Below are 22,198 nucleotides of genomic sequence, written 5' to 3' on the forward strand. Positions count from 1 at the left end.
ATATATATATATATATATATATATATATATATATATATATATATATATATATATATAAAACGGTCACATTACCCTCTGAGGGCATCTGTCCCCCCTCTCCTCTTGGCCCTATTGACTCTTGTGTCCATGAGTCTGGTCACCGGCTGGCTGTCCTCGTCGTCCACCTCCTCTGCAGCGCCTGTGAGTCTGCCAAAAAGCGACAGCGAGGCCAAAAGAGCGACGGCCAACTGCAGCAGCCGTCCTGCGCGCTTTCTCCCCGGCATGTCCTCTCCAAAGAGCGCAACTCCAGTGCTCGCTGAAATAAGGATTTTTTTTAAACTACTGGTTTCCCAGCAATGTCGGACCCTCGCAGCCTGGAGTCAAAGCTAAAAAAAACAAAAACAATTTAGTAGAAATAAATACATAACATATAATGGAGGTAAATGAATGAAAATATACATATAACTGATATAGATTAAATTAATTTTATGTTAACAATATTTTTCTTACCTAATTTTTAAGATTAGAAGAAAATGTAATTATGTTGGTTCTTTACCTTGTCTCCAAAGAAGGAGATTCGCCTGGGACTCAACTCAGGACTGCTTTACTCCAATAAACAGGTAACAGCTGAATAAGCCTTCTGAGCAGAAAAAAAACAGCGCACAGGAGAAAAAGTTAGTGAAAGCCTTCGCCTGCAGCTGCTATGAGTAGATGCGCATCGTAACCTTTGGAGACTACTCATGCGCATGCAGCTGAGCGTTGGTTTTTGCGCTGGTAAGTTGGAGGAGCGGATGCATTCCTGAGGATGGGAATGGTCAAACTCTCTATGTCTCTCCCCCTCTCTCTGCAAAGCTCTTTCCTTAGCCCTGCTCTACTCAACTTTCCCCAAAACTTTTTTTTTTTTCGTCTTGCGCTCTGCTCTCGCGATACAAAAGAAAAATGACTGAGCTCTGGAATGTGCTGAAAACTCAGCACCTCACAATGAGGTGAGGAAACCAATTCCACTTATTCAGAAGATGTATCTTTCTAATATGAGACAATCAAATCATATTTATATTCAAATTAAAATTTCCATAACTTTTCCAATGTTATGGAAAAGTTCCTTTGTTCCAGCAGCTCAAGTGAAACATTCTAGATAAATTAAACACAGATAAACCAACCTGGTTCCTGGTTTCTACAGAGCAAAAACACCTTAATCTTTCCCAAAGTAGAAGATTCAAATTTGCTGTGGAGTTTCTTTTAATATTCGAAGAATTATCAATAATCAGTGGCAGAAAGATCTTATAACATAACAGTTTTGATATACAGGCAAACTTAATTGTTTTTTAACTTAACCACTATGGAAATGAAACCCCTTACAGTGTCACCAGGAGAATATAAACACATTCAAGCATTAGATGCAAAGTAAAACTCAATCTTCTCAATTATACTTTCAGGATATAAGAACCAAAGTTTCAACCAGATCTTCAAAAACGTACCTATGTGTTTGTATAAATTACTCCAACAGCGTCGTCAGGTCTGCCCTAAAGACATCTGCAGTTTATCCATAATGTTGATACCTTTGTCATTAATGACACTAAACCATCAGAGTTCATCACCCGAAAGCCCTTACCCTGGGTTACTGTGTCTCAGACATTAAACTTTGAAATAGTTTTGTAAGTCTAGAATCTTTAAATAGCTTAGCTCCAAAATACATCAAATATATCAACTTTCAAGACCACTTAGGTCTTCTGGTTCAGGTCTACACAACATCCCTAGAAACATGTAGCCAGAAGCATGTAGCCTTATTCCTATGCTATATTTATCTGGAAGATGCTCCGAGGTAAGTGCAAAAAAAAAAAACTCAGTTCTTTAAATATGGATTGAAACCAAATTGATTAGAGTTTCCCTTGGTTGTTCTATTTAAACTATTAACTAAACTATCATGTTTAATTGGTAGAAAAAAAACCTTTTCTCTACATGCCTTCGTAATCCCCCCCAAACACCAGACGTCATTTAGAAGTTGTTTTTTTAGGCTAAATCTAGTCTGTTCATCATAGTCTTGATTTAGTTCTGAAATATTTGTTTAAAATTTGACTGTTTGTTCAGTCTGATTTTATCCCACCTTAGTCCAATCATATACATTGAACAATTGTTGAAGACTTTTCAACGATCTGCAAATTAAGGCTTTTCACCTTTCACTTTTCAACCAAATGTAGACATCATTTGGAAGTCTCATGTCATCTTTTCAAAGTCTTTTCAACCAATATTTGCCCTTCAAATACCTTGGTACTGTAATATACGAAATTACCTTATTTCAGTCAGATAAACTGTATGTATCAAGGCTCCCATTTAACTATTAGAATAAATGATAATTGCAAACCACAAATCAGTTTCAGAATTTATTACGGATATTTATCTTACTGTTTTCTCCTTTAAAACTGATTGTGTGCAACAGATTAATATTTAAGATTGCCAAAGTCCACAAATCAAGGTTTAGCTTAATTTCAACTTGGCCATGTGATTTCTTTTCTCATGAACACATTCTACATTTCTTGTTAAATATCACTCAAGTTACAAAAACTACCAGCTTTGATGGTCTTTATATGTAATTGAACTAAAAGCATTGCACCTGTGGAGTTTTACTATGAGCCATTTTTATACAGAACCCTCGGCAAACGTCTTACTCTGTGGAAAGCTGCACCAAATTGTAGCTTTAATGCACATCTGTTCACAAAGTTACCACAGCTAGATTTTTTTATTGGGGCTGTTTTCTTGAACTTGAGCTGTCTCTCTAAAAACGTCCACATCAAACCTTCTTTAGATGTGCTACTTTTTTATCTGCAACCAATGCAATAGAAAAGTATTCTTGATGCTGCTATATATAAAGCACAAGGTTTGGCAAATATTGAGCATCTGAAGACTGTGTGATTTGAGGAATTTTATTCAGTGTAGTGATAGTTTTCACACCCTGCCTAATGTTAGTAACCACACCCTGTAAATATACAGTTGGCTTGTTTCTCTCTGAAGTTGGCTTTCTGAATATACAGCAGTCACCTTCAATTATGTTTCACATCAGCTTCCCTGTTGGCTTTTCCTTACTACAAACTCTCTCCAACATCTTTCAATCACTCCAATCTGTGCTTTAATTCTGGTTTGATATCCGAAGGTTTTCTTAAAATGAAATATGAGCCTTGTTTTACACATCTACCACTTTTCTGACTCGAATTGGCTTTTTTTTTTTAATCAAATCTATGTCTAGCCAAAGATTTCTTCTGTCTTTCTCTCATGGAAGTCTGTTCACTAACTCAAATTTAGCCTAATCAAGGCTGTGCTGCTCTCCCTGCTTTTATTGCTGCTCTCTGCATGGTCTCTCACTGCTGACAAGAACTTGTTTCCGAAAAGACTGCCAAGAATCTTTCTGTCTCAAGACTGCCTATTGTCAGACAGTACTCAAACCTGTGTGCACTCCTGCTGCTTTGCTTAAACCTATTTTTTTAGCAATACTTTAGTCAAGTCCTGTTAAAGTCTAATGTCGAACTGTTTTAAATCTTTAATAACTGAGGTTACCCCTTCTTTACCTTTTGCTATTTCACTGTAATAGTGTATAGATAATGGATGAAGACATTTATTATTCACAGAAAAATCACTCGGATCACTCTGTGTTTCTGATTAGAAATGACCTAATATGATTTTGTAAAAAAAAATAAATGCTGCTTTAATTACTTTGGAGTTGTTTTGGTATACAGAAAATCCCATGTATTAGCTGGAGTTGATTGCATCTTGGAAGCATACCCTGTGGGGAAGCACACCTTCAGCCGGGCTCCTCTGGAAACAGTGCTGATTATGTGGTTGCATGTTTAGCTGTGTAAAGATTCTAATAACATTTATGATTGGCTGAATAATACAGACAGCCGGGTTGGACTTAAGGATATTTGTTTCATTACAAGTTATGTTTACCTAAAGTTTGACATTGTTTCAAGTGAGAGATTTCCCATTTCTTATAGCTAAGTGAGGAACCATAACGTTCCTAATGTCAGATTGGAGGGACAAATATGTCTGGAACATACCATTCTCCAAATTAATTCTGCAAATACAGGTTCTGTATGTATAGGGTTCAGAACAAGCCAATTTTGTTCAATAGTTTTGTGGACATTACTTACCCTTCAGCTCTTAAATACTACAGATGGAATTAGATTTGGGACTAAGAGCACTATGGATATTTTCATATTTTCAGTCTGTTTGCAGATGCCAGCACTTTTTTTAATTAAACGCAGAGAAGAAGCAAAGGGGAGTTTTGCTGATTTAATAAAGACTAACAGGCAACTTAGACAAAAATCTAAAAAAAATACAAAAATTCTGAAAACCAAACAAAATCCAAAAACTTCAGGGAAAATACTCAAGGGGAGCATTTTATTTTAAAATAGTTCACTATGACACCCACAGGCAAGGTTCCTATGGATTTTGTAAGAGAGCAGCCACACAGAGTAACAGATTCTCCACTATGCTTTTACACATTTCCTTCTTTTTACCTCAAACTCATTTGGTGAAACCCCAGTCATAGACTCTTTTAACCAGGGTACTTGGTTTTAGTTATAGTCCCACTACAGTTTGGAAAATGTAACACCTTTAACTGTGTTATTTTGAATAGCAAAAAGTTTTCTTTCTTTCTTTCCATTTCTATGTGGGACCATTTCAAAAAAGTTTATTGAAAAAAAATAATCATAGTAGTTATGGTGACTTGGAACATTTCTCAGACAGCAGGAGTCCCCCTTAGCGTTCTCCTCGCTGGTGAAAAAAAACATCGGTGCTCATCCATTCTAGGGGCCAATGAGAATGCAAAACAGGCCTTGGCTTCAAGTCCAATTTATGCAGGAACTTAAAGCTAATTTAAATTGTTATAAACTGAAAGGATAGTTTTTTGGTAAAAAAAAAATATATATATATATATACTATTGCAATAAAATATATAATTCTAATCACATATTGTCTCTGTGATGATCATCTGTGAAAGGTATTATATTGTTAATTATTTATATCTATCAGGGGGTAACTGGACAGTGGGGTGTTTTTGAAATAAATACATCTTTAAAGGTTTATTTCATCTTTCTTAGTGCAAAATAGGAGGTACAAACTTAAACCATTTTTGATTTTAGTACTCAGACTAATATACAGATGTTTTGTATGGTGAATGCTTTCTTTATTGACGTTTTGCCATTATTTAGGATGCCATCAATACTGTATTTTTCATTCCCTTTTTTCTGTCTGTAAGAACCTAATTAACTCTCTTGTACTTTGTAAATTATAATGGAATTGTCTCTGAGGTATTATTTTGACCTACGTTCCAAAGCTCAAAGTGCTGATTAAAAGCTCTCGCATAAACGAGGAGTTTATGCTTGAGTAATAGAGGTGTAAATGAGAACGGAAATGTAACTCAACATGTTAAGCTCTGTAAAATGCAAACAGATTAGTTATCTCAAATGGTATGCATGAGAGGCTGGGGATCTTGGCAGAGGAGACAGCTGCTCAGAGGATAAAAGGTTTAAAGTTGGAATGAGAGAATTTGAGGAACTGTGCATAGAGGGGTTGTTTTGACAGGAAGAAGGGCTCTCCCTCCTCATCTCAGAGCCTAATCTTTCTCTCTATGCATTGTAAAGATCAACATGTGGAACATATGCATGAACTGAGTGGGAGTAGAATAAGAGTACAATAATAATAAGTGAAAAAGAGCAGCAGATAAAATCTTCTAAATGGATAACAACCTGCTTCTCATGCAGGCTGTCCGAACTAAATTCTTTTCAAAATGAATAAAGGTACTTTACTGTTCCCGTTAAATAGAAATGTGAAAAATTAAACATCAACTGATACAAAAAAGGAACAAAGGCACAAATAACAATGTTGTGATGGAAAGTTTCTCTACTCGCTCATCTTTGCAACATTAACACCACGTATGCCTGCCTCCTACTGCAGAGGACACCCCCTTCAGACGACTTCCACGCCCCTGTTCACCATGTGGTGTGCCGATCCTAGCTCCTCACTCGCACCATCATTAGCCTTGTCTGCTTAACTCAGCTCTGGCACACCTGAAAAACTTTAAAAACATTTAAAGCTTGTCAAATTAAGTGTTGAAGAACAGCTTTTCAACTCCCTTCCTCCCTTAAATGAGTGAAGAAATTAAAAGAGGTGGAACGGAACTATGAGTAGCACTGAGAGACTTTTATGGCTGCCTATCATCTTCTCTCCCACGTCCTATTTGTATGCTGTTTGTATCCGCCACTTGTCTCCTGATTTCGGCTGTAGACCTTGCCTCATGTCTCTTGAATGCCAGTGCTGCACCTGCTGCTCCACATCGGTTCACACCATTGAAGGTCTGGCTGATGTCAAAGTCTACTGCTTGAGAGTTTGCTCACCTTGCATTTCAGCTTCGCAGAGCCTAAGAACCTGTACAGTGCTCACAGGGAACCCAATAACTTTTCAGCATAACAAGAAAGCACAAGAACCTGGTCGGAGCTCAGAGCCAGGTTATCATTGTCACAGGCAACTGCACTATTGTTTCGGCCTCTGCACATCCTGTTCACTGTATTAATTTATCCAACGAGGGGTCCAGATGGATCCATCTTCTTGAGTTCTCTAATAAGGGTGTTCAGGAGGGATTTCCTCATGTTTGTTGAATGTTCTTTAAAAGGCTCAAGATTCATTCTTCAAAGTCAATTCATGTCTCTTAACCTTTTGATTTCTTTCCTGGCTAATTTTCCAGGACATCATCAAGCCCTCTTGTCCCATCATGATTTTGTGTTTAAATGATTCATTAGTTTCCATTTCCAGTGCCCTCAACTAATTAAGTCCACAATGCTCAACCCCAGATCAAGTGTGCCAGGTTTAAGGTTAATGTTCTTCTGCTGCAGACAACTATCATGTCTTCACCAAAGTTGACTTTGCAGCTGGCTTCTAGCTCCCCATCTTTGCCTCAAACCTCCAAGTCTTAGCACTGACAGACACTTGGCAATTCATGTAAACTCTTTGCACACCTATGACGACCTCCGGGTCACCCACCAGATCTCTGGTTCTTGGCTCAGTTTCTCACGCTTTCTCCTCCACCCTGATTGTTTGATACATTCATTAACACCAAATTCTATTTTATTGCACTATACTGTAGACATACTCTTCTTAAATAGTGTAGGAAATTCTAATTTTGTGGTCTGTATATTGTAAGAAATTATTTTGATGGATGGTAATTAAAATCCAGATCCTAGTAGCTGTGAGGTCGTTTGGTCGAGGATCAGCAAGGCGAACAAAAAAAAAAAAAAAAACAGCATCAGCCACTGGTTCCAGATTCCTCTGAGGATTTTTATTTGCCACTTTTCCCTCTGACAACCATCTCCCTGCGCGTCCAAGAACTCCGTGCTTGTATCACTAATTGGCAACACACCTGTACTTGAGTGGACCAAGTCACAATTAAACAGGTAAAAAAAAAACAAAGTCTAAACAGAGAAACAAGAATAAATGTATTAATCTAGTTTACAAACTCATCTACATAAAGAAATAGTGATGCAAGATAACTCAACAAGTTGTTTTAAAGAAAAACAAAAAAAAGCATTATTCCAATTAAAACCATCTAAATGGAAGAACCCAGCAATGTAATCAATGACATCATCTAGTCAATTTAGCAGGAAACACTGGGACAAACAATGGTGAGTAAAAAGGAAAACAAATACCCTGAATATACAAAATACACAAGTTCAACCAATAATCCAAAAGCAGTAGCTTTAACCTAAACATATACATAGATGGAAACTGCAACATAATGCTAACACAAACAAACCCAGGATAGTAAGTGGAGTAAAGTTGCAAACTAATGTTTAAATGTAAGCATTATTAGTCAGAAATAAGAATAAGGGAAGAATGGTGAACTGAAGGTGAACCACTTTGTCACAGTAGCCAATATCTAAAAACATCCATCATCACAATGTGTGCATGTTCCAGAAAGTTGCTGCTCTGCTCAACCATTCAGAACAATTCAATTCAATTCAGTTTATTTATATAGCGCCAAATTCACAACACACGTCATCTCAAGGCACTTTACAGTTCAACCAGATAATACAGTCAAATTGATACAAAGTTTTCTATCTAAGGAAAACCAGTTGATTGCATTGACTCACTGACTCAAATACAATCCCTCACACTAAGCATGCTTGTAGCGACAGTAGAGAGAAAAAAGTCCCTTTTAACAGGAAGAAACCTCCAGCAGAACCAGGCTCAGTGTGAGCGGCCATCTGCAGAGGCCGACTGGGGTTCAAGGAGACAGAAGCAGAGACACAAAAAGCAGCTGTAAAAGGCGGCCCCATCCAGGAAACACACAGCCAGGCAGACGAGCTCCAAGCCAGCTCCCATGCCAGAGGACAAAGAGAGCACATCCACTCAGTCACGGTCAGAACAAGAGAACCTTGCAACAAGAAAACAGAGATGATCAAAATAGGTTCATTAAATCCAACTTTTTTTTTTTTTTTTTTTTTAGAAAAAGTCTGCAATTTTACTTGAGACTAATTGTATCGGCCTCATTAGTATGCCATCTAGTAGACCTCTGCTTATGAGCCCACATTGGAATCAGGTGTGCTGGAGTAGAGAGGCACTAAAACTCTGCAGAGTATCAATGACAGGAGTTTGAAACCACTGGTTTAAACATTAGTTCCTGTGGAGCTGAAAATGAAAAGCTTGGAACTAATCTCTTTACAGGCATTTAACTTTTTGAAACCTGATTGCCCTGCTGTTTGGAAAAGTTTTGGAACGTGCTTCTGTGGAAAAATGTAAACACTTGAATTGTGTATTTTAACCTGAAGCATTGCTAACAAAACATTTCAGAACAACAACAAAAAATCCATGCAAAATGTGTTTTAGTTTAATTAAAACCATACATGGCATTAAATTCTTACACCTTAAATTCATACTAATCTTAAACCAAGTGGCAGGAAGGTTTGGGGATGTTGTTTTTGCAAATGCAGTGAATGTAGATTAATTAAAAGCTCTGCATAGAGGCAAAAGAAAGAGAAACAACAAACACAACATCCTTTGCAGAGCACATCCCTATGGCGACTACAAAAGACCAATTAACAAACAACGTACACTTGACACAACAGCTCCCACAGCACTGCTGGAGACACTGCAGTGACGTCAGACCTGAGAACACCGCACAGTTTTTTTCTTTGGAAGCTCCAGGTTATGCTTTTCTTCAACAACACGTAGTGTGGGAGAAAGCTGATGCCTTCTGCTCTTCCGCTACAAAGAGTGTCATTTGCTGGAAGATACACACCCCTCCTATTTCACTCCACCCACCAAAACGCCCACTTCTGTGTCTCCATCCTTCTCTCACTTAATCTCCTTTCCTTTAGGGAAGTAAGCGTGGGTTTCATTTTAGGATATGTTTATTCTTGGGGGCCTAAAATGGCAGAGCTAAAAAGTCTAAAGAATCAAACAGAGTTTACATAAACCTCTTTAAGCAGCTATTTGTTTGTGTTCAGAATTTCACATAGCCCAACATCCCTCTTTTATTGGTAATAACTTATTTTATGTGTTTGACCTCTTTTAGTAAAAACGGTAAAGAACACAGCTGTTCTCTTGCTCTCAGTTAACTAACCTTATACATATAGCTCAGACTGAGACTCTCTCACAGTTTTGGGAGCAGCAACTGGAGCAGACTTTCTCACACTGTGTGTTGTGTTTGGCTCCAGCAGCCACGGTTCATTTCCTTTTGTCTTCTGCAGCACAACTGCTGCCAATATTCATGTGAAATATTTCAAGAAATGAGCTGCAGCAGAAACAACTCTCTCCCCTCTCCTCTAGCTTTTTCCCTGTGACCCACATGCTCTAAATCTGTGTAAAATCACGTATAACTCAGTGAAAAGGAATTTGGTGCTTCCAATAGCTTATATGAGCAATGAGAATAAAATATTAAGATAATCTGTGAAGACTTTAGGAATGTTCCTTTAGTCTCCTTAAAGCTCTCATTCATTAAAAAAATATTACTTATAGGTCCAAGCTGCAGCATGTACAAAGCCTTGACAATTTTATATTAAGCTGCATATGTAAGTATGAAGCTTATGCACCTGCATAAGCTTCATGCACTCATTAACCCCAAGCAGGGTTTCCCCGCAGGAGTGAATCCGATTTACTGTGAGGTGCCCAGATGATGTTTCCAAAGAACAGAGGAATGAGGAGGAAGAAACAGTGAGTCATCTCTGAGTGCATTTGGCTTAGGGTATAACTGCAGCTACACTTACTGTAACCTGGATGTTAATTGTCCTTATACACACACTTTAGATGGATATTTAATGTGTTTCACTAGAATCTAGTTTCAGATGGATTAAGGCAAATCGAGTCAATTAAATCCACATTATTTCATATATAAGTTTCAGGTTGGGTGGAGGCTTTAAGGACCCAAACGCAGAAAAGAGGAGGCAGAGGTGAGTTTTGCTGATTTAATAAAGACTAATTTAGTGAAATAAAAATACAAAAATTCTGAAAACTAAACAAAAAGGTTAGGGAAAATCAGTGGTGTCAAAAGTACACACATTTGTTACTTAAGTAGAAGTATAGATACTGCAGTTTAAAAACACTCTGGTAAAAGTTGAAGTATTAACTTGACCTCTTTACTCAAGTAAAAGTGAAAAAGTATATTCTCCAAAAACTAAAGTATAAACGTTTAAAGTAACCTTTAAAACAACAGCCAGATGCCACTATATGAACTTAAAGCTCAATTTTTCGACTATTTTGTAAAATTCTTTGAGATAGGGCCAAGGATGAGGGAGGTCTTGTTGGTCTCCATCTCCCGATACGCTTTCAGCTGTGTCCGACCTTTCAGACATTTCAGCATCTTTTTCTGAACCCCACATTGTAGCATGGCATAGACAATTCACGTTTACAGTTTGAAGAACACCTGCTTGCTTCTGATGATTTCCTTTAGCTAACCAATGAGTGTTTGCGTTATGACTCATCCAGTTACACTAGTTTTCACTAGATGTGGATGGCGGCAATGATCTGCATCGGAGGGCTTACATGACGTCAAATAAATATTTATAAACATTAAACTGAAGCCAAGAGTAATGGGTAACGTTTTTAAAAAAAATTTAAGGAATAGAAAGTACAGATACTTTTGTGAAAATGTAATGAGTAGATGTCAGAAGTAGGAAGAAAAATAAGCAATGGAGTAAAGTATAGATACCTAAAAAGGTAAGTATTTGTACTTCGTTACTTGACACCCCTGGGAAAAATACTCGAGGGAAATAAGAGACGAGGAAACGATGAAACATAAACAAAAAAACGGCACACAGTGAAGGCTCTGCTGCTCTTTAAAGCCCAGCACTCTGATGAGACGGATGAGCTCCACCTGTGTAGACTACCCAGGTTCTCCTAAAAGATCCTCTCTGGAGCAGATGCAGAATTTGCACTCACACATGCATAGGAGACCTGACAATTATCCATCCATCCATCCATCCATCCATCCATCCATCCATCCATCCATCCATCCATCCATCCATCCATCCATCCATCCATCCATCCATAGTACCCAGAGAGAACTGACAATTAGCTTTCCAAAAAAAAAAAAAAAAACAGTTATTGTGGCTGCAAATGTTAATTTTTCTTTTTTTCCAAAGACAGAAAACAAAAAGTCGAGTCTGCAGCTGTTTTTTTTAAAAGATATTTATAGATATATTGAGTAAAAATACAGATATACAGTTGTGTAATAATGCATGGTTGAAATTTGATTTACACCTAGGCCAGGGGTGCTCAAGTACAGTCCTCAAGAGTTACCATCCTGTAATTTTTTTTATGCATAGCACACCTGAGTCAAAAGCCTCAATCCCCTCATTTAGCTCTGCAGAGGCGTGGTAACGAGCCACTTATTTGATTCAGGTGTGTTAAAAATGGTTGTGTCAAAAAGTTGCAGCATAGTAGCTCTTGAGGACTGGACTTGAGCGCCCCTGGCTTAGAGGTAGGAGTATCAAATCATTTTGCATGTTACTCCTATATTTGATGGAAGTGGGACTTGTTTTGCATATCCTGATTACTCTGATTGTGGTTCCCAAAGTCAGAAAATGTACTAAATTGTGGGTCATGACACTTTAAACTTGACATAATCTTGAGAAATCAAATTAAATGTAAAATAATAAATGATGGATTGACTGGCTGATTTATCAGCCTGAATTTCCTTAATTGTGAGAGATCAGAGATCAGTCGATAATTAGATGTGAAACCAATCTTTTTCAAAGATCTTATCTACCTCTTCAAACGTCTGAAAATCAATGCTCTAAATTTAGATTTTTTTGGAGCAGTATTTTAATAAGTTTTGATTGTTTCATGGGTACTGATTGATGACTTTCAATAAGATAAAATTGAAATGTTTAAGGGGTTTGTGATATTATAATAGCTGACAGTGTCAGTTATAAAAAAAAATCAGTATTGAACAAGAATTGCAATCGACATGTCAGTCTTTTTAAAGATCAGAAATCAGAATCAGATCAGAATCAGAAATACTTCAATAATCGCAGATGGAAATTACTTTTGTTACACGCTCCAGTTACAGTTTTATATATATATATATACACACATCCAACTACACAAGATAAAGTTAAAAATAAAAATAAAAAAGAGATAAAATATATGCACATATAGCTATTCTGTGTGTATATATATATATATATATATATATATATATGTACATCTATATGCATATGTAAAAACTAAATCCGAGTAAAGTGAAAATCCAAGTAAAGTGATAAATCCAAGTAAAGTGATACGTGGCGTGCAAAAATAGTGCATAAATGTCAATTACAGAGGGGGGGTCTGAATCACTTGAGGGAGGCGTTATAGAGATTGATGACCACAGGTAGGAGTGATTTCCTGTGGCGCTCTGTGGTGCATCTGGGTAGGAGGAGTTTTCTGCTGAAGGAGATCGTCTGCTGAACCAGTGTGTCATGGAGAGGATGTGAGTCACAGGTTTCAGTCACTAAGATGGACTGAAACCTGAACAGCATCCTCCTCTCTGCCATGGTGGTCAGAGTTTCCAGTTGCTCCCCCACAACATCACCGGCCCTCCTGATCAGTTTGTTCAGTCTGTTGTTTTCAGCGACCCTCAACCCACTGCCCCAGCATGTGACACCAAAGAAGAGCGTGTTGGCAACAACAGACTCATAAAACATCCTCAGTATCGCCCCACAGATGTTAAAGGACTTCAGCCTCCTCAGGAAGAATAGTCGGCTTTGGCCCTTTTTGTAGACCGCCTCGGTGTTTCTAGTCCAGTCCAACTTATTGTTAATGTACACTCCCAGGTACTTATACTCCTCCACAGTGTCAACAGGAACCCCCTGGATGGAAACAGGGGTCACAAGTGTTTTTGTCCTCCTCAGATCCACTATTAGCTCCTTAGTCTTTGTCATGTTGAGCTGTAGGTGGTTCAGCTCACTCCAAGTCACAAAGTTGCCCACCACAGTCCTGTATTCAGGACTGACTGACCAGGAACCTGCAATCGGTGCACTCCTAGAGAAACTATTGTTGACAGCTTCTCAATGGCCACATGTTTAGGAATCCCTGCTAAGACTAGGTGGAAACAGGGCTGACATCTGGCAACCTGCATTGTCAAATTTCTGTCTGCTGCTGATGCCCATTTTTCTAGAAGTTTGACGTGCTGTAGCCTGGGAGACAGTATTCCTCTTTCTATGGTTGTTTATTTAATAGACTGTTGCCATTTAATCATTTAAAACCAGTCTTTACTTTTTGAATATTCTCTGTAAACTAAAAAGATGATTATTTGTGAAAATCCCTGTAGATTAACAGTTCCTGAAATACTCTGACCAGCCAACACATGATCAAAGTCAGAGAGTATATTTTTAATAATAACAAAAAAGAAATGGAAAACAAGTAGTCCTAAATGAGGGAAAATGCAGCATAGTTTTGGAAGCTTTCTGGGTTTTGGGAGCTGGAAACACACTTCTATGATCCCAAAAAACTGTGGTAATTTTGAGATGATTAATGTGTAACAAAATGAGAGAAAACTGACCCATTTCTAGAATCACAACTTCCCAGAAACCATTAAATACTTATCCTAAAATCCCCTCTGGATGGATATTCTAATGCAGCTGAAAGCAAAAATACACTTGCACTGACAATTTGAATAACTAACGACCTTAACACGTTAACAATGAATTGTTCCAGCACAAATGATTAAATCCAAAACTCCAAAACCTCAATGTCTGACGTCCACCTTCCCAGAAATCCAACCGCAGGTGGCAGTGAGAGCTCCACTTATTATAATTTACAATTACAAAATACATTTAAATGAAATGTATTTGTGTAGCCTTTCACAAACTACTCAGTTATCTATAGTGCTTTATAGTGACTAGATTACACTATAGACACATTTATGGCAAGAAATAAAACAGTGTTAAGCTAAAAAACATAACAAATAGTATAAAAATTTCTGAAAAGTTTTGTCACATGACTTGGTAAAAAAAAAAAAAAAAACTTCCAAAATGTAAATGTTTTAAGTCTTGACACAAAGAGGGCAAGGTCAGGAATAAGTCTTTATTCAGCTGAGTTTTTCTTCCGAAGCTGTTACAAAAAACACTCAATCACCCCAATGCTTATATTTAGACCTGGGCTCTTACAACTGGCTGTGATTTAAGGTACTGAAAACTCAGTCATGCACAGGAACAGTTAAAAAAATTACAAATACATTCTAGCTGAAACATTAAGAGAAGCAAGCATTTAAAACTCAAAATGAATCCTTACTGAATGAAAAGCTAGCAAAGAGATTTAAATATCACCTTTCTAAATTTTTTTTTGACATGGGTGGCAGTATTCTGTATGGTTTGTAGGTGACTTATGAAAGACTGGTTTAAACTGACATAAAGAAAATTGCAGGAATCCACACTGTTAATTAATTTGTCAATGAAGGAAAGGTAAGAATGAGAACAAGGATACTTGAGGTAAGGAGCTGAAGGAGAGAGAACAAATTAACATTAGCAGACAAAACTTAGCAGGAAAACTTAATAATGCAATCAAAAAGATAGTAACTTAGAATTGTATTAACTATGAATGAACTAAATGGCAGCAATTAAATGAATTACCACGAGGAAAGACACAAAATTAAACCTAAAAAACATCTAAAAACATGTAAAATCCCTCAGCAAGATCTAGAAGCTCATTTATCAATACAAAGGAGGTGTTTTGTTAACAAAGCCCAAGAGCTTTCAATGTATTGAAATGAACATATTATTCAGAGATTTAGAAAGCAAAAGTTCAATTTATAACATCACAGTGCAATATAATATCAAGTATTATGTGCTGTCCACACACTGTCTAAATTAATCAAGGTTCTGGATAGCATCCAGGATGTTCCAATTCCCCAACCCTCAGCCCCCCGGTCTGTGCCCCTACACAAATCTGACCATTTTAGGTATGGAAAGCATTCTCTGCTTAATTCCCTGCAAACTCTTAACAGTTACCATCTTTAAGACAGTTCAGGAAATAGAGATAGACCACAAAAACTCATAGCATAGAAATTAAGATGCTTTTCATTTTCATACAGCTGCATCATTATTATTATCATTAATAAAAAAATGCATTTATTTTCTGAAAAATTAAAAAGAGCTGAGAAGCTTTGCAGTAAAGAAAATAAAAGAACTTTGCAATAAAATAACTGCATTAATGCAATGCAAGTTTCTGTGATTTATAGTGATATTGACCATGGGTGAAAACTTTCAGAATATATCACAAAATCTCTATATTCTCATAGCTGCCTTTCATTTCTAAAACAAATTAGTATTCTACAATAAAGCACCAACAAAATTTGTAAGGAAATGTCATCCATATCATAGACAGACAGACAGACACCAGGTAGAATTATCAGGATGAAATCCCATTGTTATGCTAATTATACTTAGCTATGTTTGGTCCACAGTTTATGAAAACAATTTGCTCAGTCACCTATTCTTCAAGGCATTAACTTGGCTTTAAAATATACATTAAATAAGATTGTTGTAATCTTTAAGCAGAATATATTATTTCAATCCCATTTTAAAGATGTTTTTAGAATTGTCTTCTTTTGAAAAGCAAATACATGTGTTGATCTATCAAATAACACATATCTTTAAGAGAAAACAGATTGATTTTAAAAGATATGCTGAGCTCCAGAAATGTACACTCACCGGCCACTTTATTAGGTACGCCTGTCCAACTGCTCGTTAACACTTAATTTCTAAGCAGCCAATCACATGGCGGCAACTCAGTGCATTTAGGCATGTAGACATGGTCAAGACAATCTCCTGCAGTTCAAACCGAGCATCAGTATGGGGAAGAAAGGTGATTTGAGTGACTTTGAACGTGGCATGATTGTTGGTGCCAGAAGGGCTGGTCTGAGTATTTCAGAAACTGCTGATCTACTGGGATTTTCACGCACAACCATCTCTAGGGTTTACAGAGAATGGTCTGAAAAAGAAAAAATATCCAGTGAGCGGCAGTTCTGTGGGCGGAAATGCCTTGTTGATGCCAGAGGTCAGAGGAGAATGGCCAGACTGGTTCGAGCTGATAGAAGGGCAACAGTGACTCAAATAACCACCCGTTACAACCAAGGTGGGCAGAAGAGCATCTCTGAATGCACAGTACGTCGAACTTTGAGGCAGATGGGCTACAGCAGCAGAAGACCACACCGGGTGCCACTCCTTTCAGCTAAGAACAGGAAACTGAGACTACAATTTGCACAAGCTCATGGAAATTGGACAATAGAAGATTGGAAAAACGTTGCCTGGTCTGATGAGTCTCGATTTCTGCTGCGACATTCGGATGGTAGGGTCAGAATTTGGCGCCTACAACATGAAAGCATGGATCCATCCTGCCTTGTATCAACGGTTCAGGCTGGTAGTGGTGGTGTCATGGTGTGGGGAATATTTTCTTGGCACTCTTTGGGCCCCTTGGTACCAACTGAGCATCGTTGCAATGCCACAGCCTACCTGAGTATTGTTGCTGACCATGTCCATCCCTTTATGACCACAATGTACCCAACTTCTGATGGCTACTTTCAGCAGGATAATGCGCCATGTCATAAAGCTGGAATCATCTCAGACTGGTTTCTTGAACATGACAATGAGTTCACTGTACTAAAATGGCCTCCACAGTCACCAGATCTCAATCCAATAGAGCATCTTTGGGATGTGGTGGAACGGGAGATTCGCATCATGGATGTGCAGCCGACAAATCTGCGGCAACTGTGTGATGCCATCATGTCAATATGGACCAAACTTCCTGAGGAATGCTTGCAGCACCTTGTTGAATCTATGCCACGAAGAATTGAGGCAGTTCTAAAGGCAAAAGGGGGTCCAACCCGTTACTAGCATGGGGTACCTAATAAAGTGGCCGGTGAGTGTATCTCTACATTCATAAAGTGACATTTATCCTTGTGAAAAAATTCTCTCACTATTTAGTGCAATCTAAATCACACAGAAGGAGTCAAAGAGAGACGTCGGAGCTGCTGGCCAGAGTACGAGAACTGAAAGCAAGACTGGAGTAAAAGGCTCCTTTTGATGTTTGCCAACAGCGCAGTTTAGATTTTAGTCTCCCACATCTGTCTGCTGCCTCATGCAAGAATCCTGGAATCCCCCACCCCCTCATCAAGACAGTATTACACACATACACTCACAACCTCATGTAGCTATTCTTCTTATTATTCAATGTGTACTTCATAACCTTGACCCTCAAATAATGTATTTGTCAAAACTGAGTAGTATCATTCATTAGGACTGCTCCCAGTCCAAAAGTAAGCATCTGGTCCTGAAGAAGTAGGTCATGATAATGATTCCAAAAACAGGAACACAACTTTAAATAATCAGAAACAAAAATGGAAGAAACACGTCAGGTTTCCAGGAAATTCATAAAACAAGTGGCAGATGAGCATGGTGGATAACTGAAACCAAATACTGTAAACCCTACCTAAACACACATGGAAAACACAGTTATCTTCAAACACTACATGACCAGGAGTTTTTCTCATTCCATCAAATCATAATCTTTGCACACCTTATTTATTACTGTCTCTTTATACAGAGGCCACTCTGATTTATGTCATTAGCTCCCAGCTTATCCCAGCTTTAAGAATTGTGTGTATTGGTGCATCAGAATGAGGACCATATTTCTGATTTCAACGTCATGCAAAGTGAGGACATTTTCCTTTACATTTTCCTCGCGTTATTTTGCAAGGTTTAGAGCTAAAGTGTGAATTGAGTTTAGCTAAGGTTAAGGTGAAGTATGCTATGGTAAAAGTTGGGCTTAGTTTTATTGTCAGGGTTACGGCATAGAAACTTTAAAAATGACTGAAAATCCATGGAATTTAATGGGAGTCTACACATGGTCCTCAGTACATGTCATGATCTTGGCACTGCTGACTGGTTAAAATGCTTGCTCCCAGAAATCAGTGCCAGATTATTCGAGCCTTTGGTGATTTATGTCTAGCATACCCTGTTTTTTATTCTACGCGCTTAATCATGACCAGTTTAGACTCCGGACCTTTGATCCTGCCTGTTTCTGTTTCTGATTTGTTTGCCTGACCTGTCTTCGGACTCCTGCTGGTGTATGCTTGTGGACTGAACCTGGATTTACCTCCTGACTTTGAATTGGATTTTCCCTCGGAACCTCTTCGGATCTTTTAATTTCTGGTCTGGACTCCTGTTAATCTCTACGATACCGGCTTGGCTTTCTTCTTCTGGAAACTCCTACCTTCCTTCGTCCGCCTGGGTCTGCTCGTCAGCCAGTTCTGCAGTCTTCAGACTCCGGCTCCTGGAACTCTCTGGACGGTGTTCGCCGCGTGCTGTTGTTAGCCATCCAGCTGGATTCTACTCCTGAATTATAAAACCAGGTTAGTGACTCAAATGCTCTCAATAGTCCTCTGTCCGATTTACGTGGTCGCTGACCAGAGTTTTCCCTCTACAGGGATTTCGGCCTTTGTTGTTGAATTGTGAATAACACTAATCTGTCTGCTTCAAATTCTGGGTCCTCAGTTCTGAGCCTTGACACGTGTAGCAAGCTGAATGTGCAATGCTCTGCCTGAATGTGTTTCACACATCCATGGTAGCTTCCAAGATAGGACACTCTGCTGAAGCCTGAGAGCCAAGCAAATTGGCAGCCCAAGTTGAACCCTTACTGAACAAAGAGATGATCTTTACACATACAGACACAAATTTACTCTGTCCAAAAGCAATGTACTGTTTACATGTTTGACATACACTGTTAGTGCTTTGTTTTACAGCATGTCCTTGTTGGATTCAAGCTTTTGTAAACAGGAAACAAAACCAGGGGCAAGACACTTTTAGACTTTTATTTTAACTTTTTTTTGTTAGTGTGTATTTGTTTGCTAGCCTCACATGACTCATTGTGCCTCTAGAGGTGCATACATGTGGAGCGATGCAGTGACTGCTGCAACACAGCCAAGTTTCTTTTAGTTTCCTTCCAGATCTGAACTCTGTGTGACTCTGATAACATTGAATCGAGAAACAATTTCATGCTCTTGTACTTGGGGCACTTTTTATGGCTTCAACTGTTCCATTAAGGCGCTTAGGGGTCTGGGAATGGTTTGTGAAATGTTTGTGTGTTTTGAGTTAATGTGCTCAGGCTCATCAGCCCTTCAGCTGATACTGCAAAGGAATTCAGAGTTGAAGCTCTGTTACTTTTTGGATCCCAACCAAAGCCACAGAATGTGGAGATTATCCTGAATGGTTATCATTTCCTGTTTCTTAGACTGTCATGTCTCAAATGGGGTATAAATAAATTATTCATATTAACAAGTGGACACACAGTGTGGATACCAAACTTGAGGTCACTACTGACATACTTATTCTCACACTTGTTCCAGAACATCCCCAAGCTTGAGTTTATTAATGTGGTTCTTTATATTTCCAATTAGCTTATTATAAAACCGCTTACAGATTTAACTATGTTTGCTGTTTTTCTTTAAATAGAGGATACTGTGAAGTGCACAAATAGCTGCTTTTTGTCTCATTTGTCTCCGTGTTGGTACCTCTACCTCTTTTGTCACTGACAGAATGGGAACACATGCTCCAAAACATTGAACAGAATTAACTTATGGAACATGAATGGAAGGATGCACTAATGCAAAAAAACTTTCAAAGTATTCTGAAACCAAGCCAGCATTAAGGTTAATCCGACCGGTCATCATGACTGTTTGTATATTTGTAGAGACTTGGGGACTCTAAAATACCATCCGGCCTTTGAAGTACGTTCTTTTTCCTGAAGTACGTTGTTTGGGTGTTTCACTGTTGGGAGCTGGTGCACTTCACAGGATTAATGGCATCTACTGGAAAGAATATTATGTGGAAATATTGAACCAAAATTGTATTATTTTAAAGCTGTGATATTTTTTAAATGATCTGTGAACAAACAACACAAAGACACTTATCTCATAGTCTAATACATAGTCAGTAAACATGGCTCATAGTGTGTCATAATATTCAGATCTTTAAAATAAGGGTAGTTTATTGTATCATCAGTTTTTTATCCAGAAAAATCAACAGTGACAATCCTCAAATCATTTAAAAAAATACAATTTGGGTAATAAAGGCAACAGACTTGCATTAGTTTAAAATGTTTATTGTTTGTTATGCCAAAAATGAAAATGAAAGGGACATATATTTAAAGGAATAAATTTTTTCTGCATTGCATCAGTATTGGCTTCACTTATTTCAGTAGAACAAACAGCAATTAGTGCTGCATTATACTTTCTGTTAAAAAAGATAAGAAATAAAACTGTAGCTGTTCTCTTTAGGTATTTAAAGGGATGCTGACAGAGTTCAGCTCCAAGAAAATGTAATTGATGAGGGAAAAAAACTGTTTTTTTTTAACAGAAATTCACATAAAAACAAACAAATTATTTTCACAACCCTAACCCAAAGGTCTATAACGTCCCACTGTGTTCTGATATTAATGAGGGGTTAGAGGTTAAACTATGAGCTCACAGCTTTGACAAGGTGTGACAGTCAGCAGGCCCCTCCAAGTTGACAAAATGACATCACAGAGATCATTATTGTCCTTGGTGACTCTTTCTGGGAGGTGCCTGTGACTCAGAAAATCTGCGAGCAGAGAAGTGAAACAGATTTCTGCTTCACTTTAATTCTTTAGCTTGTATTTGTGTGTAACTTCTGATTTAGCTTGATACATCTTTAATGTCAGTTCTGTGAACTGAACATTTTAAATAATGCAAATGTTACAATTATAATTAAAACTAGTCAATTTAAGTGTCCAGGAAACAAAGGAGATAACATTTCAAGCTGTTTGGTTTCCCTGCCTATTTTAATGCATTTAGTATGTTTGAAGTTCAGAGGTATGGAAATGCACTGATTAAATTTTTTTAAGATTATCCCGAACAGAGAGGCTTGATAGGTTTTTATTTTATTTTCTGAGACACCCTGTTAGGCTTTTTCTCTCTATTATCTGATGGTTCTTCCTTTGTTTTATACTTACAAGCTCGACCCATGGTGATGAGGATAGGTGAGACTTTCCAGGCTTCTCTCAGTCATCTGAAAGCTGTTAAATTCACATTTTCAGCACATTGCATCTTTTACTGCTCTAAAGTGTACACATAACAGGGTGATGAAAACTGAAAAAGAAGCTTATTATAGGCTGTTTATAACCAGCTGTTTTCACTCTCCATCTTACACACACATCTGCTTCAGGCTGTCAAATACGCTATAGAAAAGCAGTGGGCTTGTTCTTATTTGTGTATGTAATATTGTATTTGCTACTTTTCATTATTAGAATGTATACACAGGAGCTAAAACATATACGGTAGCTTAAGAAACCTGAGCAGGATATACTACATGTATCCATTCCTTTTGCACCCACTTTTTCAATCCAAGGTCATTTAGAGGCCAAAGTCTACCCAAGCTGTCATCAGGTGGGAGATAAACTACCAACAGGCTGCCAATCCTTCACAAGGCCATTTGACCAATCAACAGGACATATTTCATACCTTCAGAGCTTCAGACTGAAGAGTCCTTATAAAGTCACACAGCGCCATCTTATGGCACCATGTGACTTTATAAGCACGCTTCCTCTCTAAAGCATAAGTAATAATGGTAATAATAATAGTATTATTATTATTATTATTATTATTATTATTATTATTATTATTATTATTATTATTATTATTTTAACAACAACAGAGTCATATACTTCATGATCTTGA

The 22,198-nt window shown here is 37.8% G+C and overlaps 1 protein-coding gene across 2 annotated transcripts in view; it reads right to left on the reverse strand.

Annotated features, from left to right (window-relative positions):
• fbn1 (fibrillin 1) overlaps positions 1–808 on the reverse strand; it is an 80,233-nt gene extending 79,425 nt beyond the window's left edge. Inside the window, exons 1-2 of one of the 2 annotated variants that reach the window (XM_015375612.1) lie at positions 536–808; positions 73–365 (exon numbers count right to left, since the gene is read on the reverse strand). In XM_015375612.1, coding sequence (XP_015231098.1) covers positions 73–263 — 191 coding nt within the window. In that variant the 5' untranslated portion in view covers positions 264–365; positions 536–808. Of the gene's footprint in view, positions 1–72; positions 366–535 lie in introns of those variants that run through there. The other variant, XM_015375613.1, reaches the window with a different exon arrangement.
• Positions 809–22,198: the final 21,390 nt, after the last annotated feature.

This window comes from Cyprinodon variegatus, unplaced genomic scaffold (genome assembly GCF_000732505.1).
Source record: "Cyprinodon variegatus isolate N-32 unplaced genomic scaffold, C_variegatus-1.0 Scaffold122, whole genome shotgun sequence".
NCBI lineage: Eukaryota > Metazoa > Chordata > Actinopteri > Cyprinodontiformes > Cyprinodontidae > Cyprinodon > Cyprinodon variegatus.